The sequence below is a fragment of the Frankliniella occidentalis genome, unplaced genomic scaffold (assembly GCF_000697945.3).
Source record: "Frankliniella occidentalis isolate FOCC.00 unplaced genomic scaffold, Focc_3.1 Scaffold141, whole genome shotgun sequence".
Classification (NCBI taxonomy): Eukaryota; Metazoa; Arthropoda; class Insecta; order Thysanoptera; family Thripidae; genus Frankliniella; species Frankliniella occidentalis.
Window position 1 is genome coordinate 315,434 of NW_026267268.1, and position 9,550 is coordinate 324,983.

General features: G+C 34.6%; 3 protein-coding genes across 3 annotated transcripts in view; 1 reads left to right on the forward strand and 2 right to left on the reverse strand.

Moving 5' to 3' along the window:
- The window catches only part of LOC113211830 (mediator of RNA polymerase II transcription subunit 20), a 102,947-nt gene extending 99,435 nt beyond the window's left edge, over positions 1-3,512 (reverse strand). Inside the window, exons 1-2 of the mRNA XM_026430340.2 lie at positions 3,356-3,512; positions 2,933-3,075 (exon numbers count right to left, since the gene is read on the reverse strand). Coding sequence (XP_026286125.1) covers positions 2,933-3,075; positions 3,356-3,369 — 157 coding nt within the window. The 5' untranslated portion in view covers positions 3,370-3,512. The remainder of the gene's footprint in view (positions 1-2,932; positions 3,076-3,355) is intronic.
- LOC113211829 (uncharacterized) lies at positions 3,513-6,081 on the forward strand. Its single transcript, XM_026430338.2, has 3 exons — positions 3,513-3,665; positions 3,752-4,101; positions 4,180-6,081. Exons 2-3 carry the CDS (start codon positions 3,783-3,785, stop codon positions 4,599-4,601), a joined length of 741 nt encoding a protein of 246 aa, XP_026286123.1. The 5' UTR covers positions 3,513-3,665; positions 3,752-3,782; the 3' UTR covers positions 4,602-6,081.
- Positions 5,527-9,550, reverse strand: part of LOC113211827 (fatty acid hydroxylase domain-containing protein 2) — a 7,865-nt gene continuing 3,841 nt past the window's right edge. The window contains exons 3-7 of the mRNA XM_026430329.2: positions 9,353-9,456; positions 9,113-9,258; positions 8,854-9,035; positions 8,506-8,778; positions 5,527-8,420 (exon numbers count right to left, since the gene is read on the reverse strand). Coding sequence (XP_026286114.1) covers positions 8,261-8,420; positions 8,506-8,778; positions 8,854-9,035; positions 9,113-9,258; positions 9,353-9,456 — 865 coding nt within the window. The 3' untranslated portion in view covers positions 5,527-8,260. The remainder of the gene's footprint in view (positions 8,421-8,505; positions 8,779-8,853; positions 9,036-9,112; positions 9,259-9,352; positions 9,457-9,550) is intronic.

Sequence of the window (9,550 nt, forward strand, 5' to 3'; positions counted from 1 at the left end):
GCAGGGTGGGTGGGTATTACTTCAACTATTAACATGAATGCCATGTCTATTTTGCATGGCATCTTTGTTTGTTTGATTGATTTTTTTATGTCTACAGCAAAGAATAATTTTATGAACGACAATAATGACAATATTATTTATATCAGGTTTCATATCAAATTTGATGCAAAGCATATTTTAAGCATCTGATATATCTGTTACAGTTGTAACACTTGATGACAATTCTTAGATCTTTTTTTCCATTATTTTAAATACTAATATTTTTGGAGCTTTGATTATGTGGATGTGTTTATACCACCGGAACGGATTTTTTCCTATGATACTGGCGACAATAAATGCTGGGTATTTTGTATCATTAGATATTTAGAAACCACTACATAGAGACTGCTGAGCCAATAACTAAAGAGAATAATTGTATAAAATTCCCTCAAATCTTCAAAATGTTAGGTAGAAAAATTTCAGACAATAATTTTACTGAAATAACTAATTCTTCAGGAAAGAGGACATTTCAAATTGATGGTTAACTAGAGCTACTAATTTTTAATCTTGTTCACTGCATATCATCAACTTCCAAACCCTAACAGCTTGGAACATGCCATACATGTACTTTGAATGCAAAACTTGGGCATTCCATCATATATATCTGAGGAATCTTCGACTTCTAAATTCAGGCTCATTTCAAACTGAAAAGCGATATAGTTTAGTAGAATATAGAACTATGCTTTTATAGGCAGTACATTATTTCTCATGGACCATTTCATAAAGAAATTTAAAAATTGCTAGATCAAAATGATACAAGGATCATTTCATACAAGCAGTTATAGAGCCCGCATTACATCTACCCGTGTGAGGTAAACATTTTTCTTGAAGAAATTTACTGTCCTTCACAAAGTTAACAAGACCACAACCAGATTTCCTTCAGCTTGCCCAGTCTATGAAACTCCTATTAGCATAAGCATAGAATAGCCTCATGCTCAACCCAGATAGGTAATAGAACAAACATTATCATTTTGTACATGAGATGCATTTTCGTGCATTGTCTTCCCAAAAGATCTTTCTTAACTAAACACTGTAGGTAGCCATGCCCCTCGTAACATTTGCAACATTTTCTACAATCTGATGAACAGAAAAATTCTACTTCTGATTCAAATCAGAGAAAACAAAAATTACAAAAGCGGAACTGCGCCCTAATGCATTCTAAAACTAAAGGAAAAATAAGACCATGAAAGCCTTATGATAAATCTAGAAATAAAATAATAAGTCAATTAACAATCATATATGACGGCTGTAAGAGTTTGTTTAGTGAATTACGCACAAAATAACAATGTGTTTCTGGAATGAGTAGAAAGAAAAACTGACGAGACTTTGGGACAGTAGAGACTCTGATGAGAATGTGTGTTAATCTTTGATAGAAAATAAGATAAAATAGAGTCTTCCACTTTCTCACATCTAGGAAGTGAAAGTGGTATGTATGTAGAAATTTGAAGTGGTATTGAGATGTGCGAATCATAATTTTGAAAGCCAGAATCAAATGAGATCATCTTGCCAATTGCTCAACATTTATAAATAGAGGTCAAATTCAATCCCAACTTCAAATATACAGTGAATCAAAACATATTAGAGACTTTAGAATGAATTTTTTAAAGGGTAGAGGGAGGCATACTAACATATCTTGCCAAATTTGAAGAAAACTTCCACAAACAGTAGGATGCGCTTCACATTCAGCTTGACAGTTTATTTGAAAAATTTATTTATATTGTTTGGTTCAACACAAGTGATTCACACATCTCCTAAAAATATTAGAACAGTTCCAGTCCAGTACAGGACTGAATGTTTCTCAGACGTTTTCTACAATGTTAGTATTGTTGGTGCGTATTATGTTCTAAATTGACTGGATTACAATTGTACAACTGGATTTTGTAAGGTAAACTATAGGTTTTCATATGTAATGCGGGTTCATGCTTGTATCAAGCTTTACGGAAGTCGATGAATCAAGTGTTAAAAAATTGCTCAAGACTTGATGAATAAGGGCAAACCATCCTCTGTCAAAAGGATTATGGCGAACCCTTTGATTTCATTTAATTTTGTGTTGAGCTTCATGTGACCAGACCAGCAATGCTCTGTGACATTCTGACTGTTACGAATTTTTAGCCAGAATTACACAGAGTAAACCTGCCATGCTTTTGATTTATTTCCTAACATCAAGTCATAGTCATATAATTTGACTTTGTCATGAAGGAAATATAGTGTGACATATTTTTAGTACTTAAGTTAACTGATGACATTTAATCAGTTACAAAAGCAGACAATCAACATGCTGGCTAGACAACATCAAGTTACTGTATTTTCTTTACGCTAAGCATCTTATTTATTCAACACGGAAGGTTCTAAAGTAGAGATTATAGGTATGACTTTAAGTCTGCTTGATAAAACATGTCCTCCTTGATGACAATAATGAATTTTGACAATAAATTTTTCATATGAGAAAATTTTTTCTTGGTGTTTATTTCAATAACATGTAATACCTCTTCTGTTCCTCCCCTTCAACCCTTCAACTATTTCGACAGTAGGAAGTTAAAGAAATGCTGTGAGCAGTGACCGACCAGTGACCAGCAATTCGGCGGTACTGTACAATTAAATGTGACATTTGAACACTTAACGGTGGATGCCAAAATATTTAGACAGCAAAAAGTCTGTGACAGCCATAGCATTCACAAAAAAGTGTGCGACTTGTAGTGAAAGGTGCATACTTGTCTGACACAGAAGAGTGTGTGACACAACTGGCATGCACACTGTCATTATTTTGGCACACGCACATTAAAATATTTGAATGTCAAACACTTCTATTCGAAGATTGAAATGTACTTATACACTTGTGTATCAGCTTAAAATAACTAACATACTTAAGTACTGCTAACAAGGCAAAACTCACCAAAAGCAGGAGCGGAGTTGTAGGTCTCGCAATCAACAAGGAAAGGTCCAGCCTGAGCCGCTCCCATTGCATGTACTCGCTTAGTAAGGAACTCGATTACTTGTGGTCCCGTCCGATTTTCTGTCATTGGGTAGTGTTGGACTCTGCAAATAAATGGATGATTAGAGATAGATCTCCAGAAATGTCATAGGAGTAATGAAGCATTGGATGAACAAAACTCAAACTTCCATCAAAAGATAACGATGAGAGGAAAAAAGGAATTAAAAACATGCACGACATTTGAATCATAGCTTTCCTATACTTCAATGTATTTATAAAAAGAGGCCCCGAGTGTAAAATATTGTAAGGGTTATGTTGACACCGGCATTTGAAGTACAAATAAGATAGTAACTGACTAGGTTGGAGAAATTAAATACAACTTACATTGTAACTCCCATGGTCGCAAGTACACAAAATTTTCACCAATGTCAAACGATTATCGTGTAAAATCACACTTTCATACGACCGGTTGTCAGACGAATATACAAAAACATAAAAACATAAACAACACAAGGGGCTGTCTGAAAACACACTTTTCACATTAACATAGCAGAAACGACATCACCGTATTCTCACTTATGAGAAGGCGGAGGACCGTCTGTCCTTCATTTTGTGAGGTTAGGTTATGTTCATCATCATGTAAATAAACACTGCAGCATTACAGCTGTTCGGCGAGAAATTTGATTAACTCGTGGTAAGAAGAGCGTTTACACGTTGTCGAGGGTGAACCTTAAAACGTGACTTTCTTTCTTCAAAGCTTGAATTTATCTTTACTTTCAGTCTGCCTCCAGAAAGAAAAGTGTAGCTCAATATGGAGAAGCTGCACCTGTCGTTGTTACTTGGACGTCCAAGGTTGATGTGTCTCACACTATGCTTAATATTGGCATTACAAGAGAGCAGAGCAGATGAAGGTACTACCTCATTATTTAAAAAATATAGTGGTGGATATTTTGCTGAAGGAGGTGGGCTTTTGCCCAACTTGGGATCAGTAACTAAACGTAAAGTTACTGCCAGGAAAAAAGCACCAGAGTCTTTATCAGCCGAGAATGCCACTGAAAGTGAACCATTAGGAAACATGAAGATACCAGAAATTAAAATTGCAAATCTGACTGTAAATCCTGCTCCAATAGGTAAATAATAATAGTCATTTGTTGAAGCATTATTTCAGTGTAGTCACCAAACTGATCTCTGTGATTTTCAATTTTCAGGAACAAATATTTCACATCCACCAGAGGTGAAGGGTCTAGATGTTGATCTTCCAAGTAATTTGACCCATACTGATCCATCAACAACAGCTTCTGTTAAGAGTCTTATTGCTGCAGTTAATGTATCAGGTTCTGTAGGTAATATATCATCAACATTGCCACCCAAAAAGAAGGGGAAACCAGGGGTAACATATGATGAAGATGATTTGCCAAGGGATGCAGATGGCAAAGTGGTTTTACCCAAAGATAATCTCATTGGTTCGGGTCCATCCTTTGATTATGTTGTGCCAATAGTCATAGCAATGTTAGCTGTACCATTTGTTGCTGTTGTAGGCGCATTTCTTTACAAGAAAGGTCGTGATTTCTGGGACAGACGGCATTATCGAAGGATGGATTTTTTAATTGACGGGATGTACAATGACTGACAAATTTGACACTGCTGTGATAAGTGACAAGCTTCTTTTATTCTTGGTTTTACTTGATAAACCCTCAAAAGTTCAAAAGGATTTTAAAAGTTTTCTTTTATTTCAATTTTAATACCAACTGTAGGGATTGGCAAATGGAATGTTTATTTTCAAGTAATCTGTGCTATGGGTTGCAGGAGGAAGGTCACAAGGTCATGCCCCCCCCCCTCCCCCCCAAAGGTCCCCAAAGGACCCCAAAGGACCCCTCAAAGGTATATTTTGTAGCTACTTAATGAGTAAGGCGCCCGATAAGTAAGCAATTTGCTGTCCAATTCTCCTGTAACTAAGCACGAAATGACCTCCTCAGAAGTGTAATCCAGGGTATGCTGCTGACAGGTTGATGAATTTACGTACAAAATACCCTCATTAACAAGTAACCCATAATGCGATTTATGAAACACTTTGTCTTACTGTACTCTTTATACTCTCTTTAACATTTGTCCTATGTTAGGAAAAACAAAATTATTCTTTTAAAATGAATTATGACTGAAAACTGTATACCTTAACTCTGTATAAATCTTATTAGAACTGAAAATTCAGTACTGTTACCACATAATTATCACCGTTTGAATGATCAAATGCCGTCATCAAATATTGTGTTGAGATTTGATACTAGGGTAGACGTAAACATTAACTTTGATGAAGAAAAATCTCTTCCTATCTGTGATCATTTAATATTAGGTTGCTTGTGTTTTTTGTTTTTTTCTCTATCAATTGCGTAATTAGTGATTTATACCAATCCAAGATGCTCCGTGATTGTTCCCTCTCAAAGATTGTGACATCTGTGAGATCTGCCCAATTAGATATATTTGTGATACTTGGTTTTGGCTCGAGCCAGTTCTACATTGTGTGTATGAGAAGAATGTGATAAGGCAAATGAAAAAGGTAAACAATTATTACATTTATTTTGTCATTGTATACTGTACATAATGGTATAAATTCTGTCTTGCTTGAACTGTAATTAAGTATATGTGAAACAAGTACTAAATGAAAATACAGTACAATTATGTAAGAATGTTTTTCTTCAATTTTGATCATGTAGTTCCCAGAAGTGCTACATTAAATGTAAAAATGTAGAATACTTAAATTACTTCAGCCATTAACATTCATTCCATTCAAAGGACCAGCAGCACAGTTAAAGTGCAGCATTTACTTTTCACTGTGTGTGTAATTTTATTTGTAATGCTGAGGAAATTATGCGCAAAATTCATTTATCCTATCTTGCTGTGGAAAAGTTTGCAATCAACGCAAAGATACCTTCCTGATTCCAATTTTTTTGTTTGGACTGTAGCATATAGGGTGTGTGAGAAGCATACCATTTATTGAACTCCGTTTTCCGGGCACTAGATCTAAAGTCATAGGGTGAGGGTAGAAAATGTGAATGTGCAATGCTTCAATTAGAACTATTAAGATGACATAATAAATAATGCTAATATCAAAATTTTGTATCTTTAAAATATTCAGTAAGACACTATTTGAGTGAGATATCATAGATTAAAGCAATAATACATGCTTAAAAAGTGCCATCCATAAATCACAGACTGAGGAATCACAATTCAGGTAAATAAAGGTTTGTTTAAAAAAAAGAAAAAAAAAAGAAAGAAGAGATAGATCAATGAAAAACAGAATTGACATTTAGCAACAGAAAAAATCAATTAAAACAAAACAGATTTAAATGTAACTCTGCAGCCAATATACCACAAATCTTATGTCATACTTGTACCATCCTTAACAAAATGATAAACACTCAGAAATTTTAGGCAACTTCTACTATTATTCTTTCTCATTCAACCATGCAAGCTGGCATACTTGCCTTGCATATTTGTTTCAGTCATATGAGTCATCTGAGACAGACAAGAAAATAGTACTTGAGAGTCTAATTCAAATAACAAGTGAAGCTTTTATCTGTCTTATCTCATGTCATTATATCACATGTTTCACATGCAAGGCAAGAGTCCACTAAAAACTCTTTTCATAATGTGCATTCCATTACATCACAGCCTAATTTACTTACTTGACTGCAGAGGTACTAGAGCTACAAAACAACATTTAAAATCCAGATTGACATGGCACCTACAGATGTTTAACAAAGCCAAAAGCATTTACGATATTCAATGCACACCCAAGTACAAATTCTAAGTACAGTGTGAGCTACAAAGCAAATATAACAATAACATTTCAGAAAATTTGGAGTTATACAGAACTGAAAACTACTTTAAAATATGATGATAGCTACACTTAGAGATCTACAGCTATGAGATAATATCAGGGAAGCAACTAGAGGTAACTAGGTATGTTTTGTCATGAACAATGAATCTTATCTCATATCAGAGTGAAAACGGAAGTATGTTTGTGTCTCCGACAAACTACATAGAGCAATAAAAATAAGCCAGAACTTTGCTGAAGAGATACTTCTGTTTAATTATAAAGATTGAAAAATATGGAAGTTATAAATTTGTTATTATTCATTTAAGCTTGGAAATACTGCATACCAATGATCAACGATCATTGACTGACCTCACATATATGAAAATACACACAAAACTTTTTGAGCGCAGCTGCTCAAAAGCTCTGGGATTAATATTGAATAACATGGAATTTTTATTTGTGGACTGTAGTTGCCCAGAAATAGAAGAATGTCATGTGACATCCTTTGACATCATTTTTGACAGTCAAAATTACTAAATTTGTCAAAATTTGACAAAAATGCCAAAATTTAAGTGACTGAGAGAATTGGTGCCAAAGGATATCACATGACATTTTCTACCCTCTGTGTGGGCAAACTAGATTTAATGTGTAGGCTCAGTTTGATAGTTAACAGGGTTTACTTGAAAAGACCATTTGTTAGATGATCAGGTTGCTACGCTCAATTTGAAAGAACACATGTGAACTATTTTAGAAAAATAGTATTTTTGTAAGTGGGAGAAGAATATTGGAAGATTAAAAATAGAAGGGTTATGGCAACAAATTTAACAGTCACATTATTAATGTGCCAGAAGGGACAATAGCTAATTAGCTAATTGATTGTAACTACCGAGGTTCAGCTAGAGTTGATCTACAACACACATTTGACTAAATGCTTCTATGTATAATTTGAACAGAGATGATAAAGGCTTAATCTCAAAAGCTCCAGAAGAGATCGGATTCATCTAAATCTGGGTTCGTCAGATATGTCTTGATAACAAATTGAACTAACACAAATAAGTGTGCTGTAAAAACAAAGTGAACAAGCAGGGACTATATATAAATTTAGTTATCAATCATTGTCCAAAATGAATAAGAAAACCAGAAATGAAGACTTTGAATTCAATGAGTATTGTTACCGATTGTTACAGAATGTGTATAAGCAAAACAGCATTAAACGCACTCATAACTTGAACCCTTAAACTTAATGAATTTAAGCATTTAAAATAAAATAATAACAATGATAAGATATTTAGAAAAAAATTACTAAGAACATTAAAAGTATACCATAAGGTGGTGAAGGTAAGTATGATAATCTATCTGAAGGGCATATATACTTTTACAAATCAACACTAAGGAATTTTTTGGACTATATGCAATAGATCTTAACATGATTGCTTTCATTTCACATTAATCCATCTCTGATTCCACAAAACTCATTTACCTTTCCCTTTCGTTTCATCGGGAAATATTTCTCTGGCAGGAATTAGACTCAGCATCATAATGTGCCGGTTGTAGCACCTTGAATTTCTAAACAGAGAATCTGTTCCGTGAAACCGATCAAGAACTCCTAAAACACCAAAGCACTGATTAAACCTGAAAGAGAAATTTAAGATATGTACTTTGTTATGAAAATCTTTTTGTTTCAAAATAAAGTAGTGAAGAAATGATATTGTCATACTTCAAATGATGAAAGTCATGAGCCTCTGGGGAAGGGAAAAATGGCAAATGGTAGCCAGAATGGGCATTCAATGTTGAAAGAATGGCCATAGAAAACCATAGCCATGCTGTTGCGACATGAGAGCCCATTAGGAACACTCCAAGCATTGGTGGGAGTAGGTTACTAAATATATGCTCCAGGGGGTGACAGTAGATGGCTGTTACAGCAACTGGAGCAGTCCACTCATGATGTCGTTTGTGGATATGTTTGTATAAATAGCGACTGTGCAGGAGCCTGTAACATATAGAAAATAATGAAGAAATTGAAAGTTACCAATGACTCAAGCAGAAATTTAATTGTAGAACATACCTGTGTGAATAATAAAATCCTACTTCTTCCATTAAGATGTGGACAGCCATCTCTGCAAGAACCCAGTGGAATGTGGGTAATTCCCTAAGAGATGGATATCCCCTACATTCCATCAACATATAGCACAAGTAGCTCACAGGGAGACCCACAATGATTTGGTTGAATAAAACACAACCAATGACCTATACGTGTGAATGATAATTAAATTGAGTCAGTAAAAAGATGAGAAAGGCATTACAAATTCAGTATCTTTGCTTACTTTTAGTAAACGCTGTCTATCGACAGGCTCATTAGTACCAGGTTGTATTTTGTATCGGCGGAGTGCACTTGGTTTGTTTGTGACATCCAGAATTGTGTAAATAGCTCCAAAAATCCAGTACACTGCTATGGTTACAACATGGCTCCCTGAAAAATTTCAAAGGAAAAATATGTCATTCATTTCAAAAAGTTGATGGTTTCAATTACTTTTCAATATACTTTAGAAATGGTCTCAACTCACCATACACCCAGAGCGTGATTGGATCCTCTCCAATTGAATCTAGCAAAAGATCCCATATTGCTTGCCAAAAGTCTCCTGATGCTCCCCAAAAACGTTGCAAATGCCTGGTAAAAATGGGAAGGAATAAATAACACGAGAACAAAACCACAAGCTTTAAACAAGGTTGTTTTTATTTTAATAAAGATTTTCTTTCTGTTT

Excerpts from the sequence above, each read along its gene's own strand:
- LOC113211829 (XM_026430338.2), top strand. The coding sequence starts at position 3,783 with ATGGAGAAGCTGCACCTGTCGTTGTTACTTGGACGTCCAAGGTTGATG. Across the intron at positions 4,102-4,179 it reads TGTAAATCCTGCTCCAATAG|GAACAAATATTTCACATCCA; the intron begins GTAAATAATAAT and ends TTCAATTTTCAG.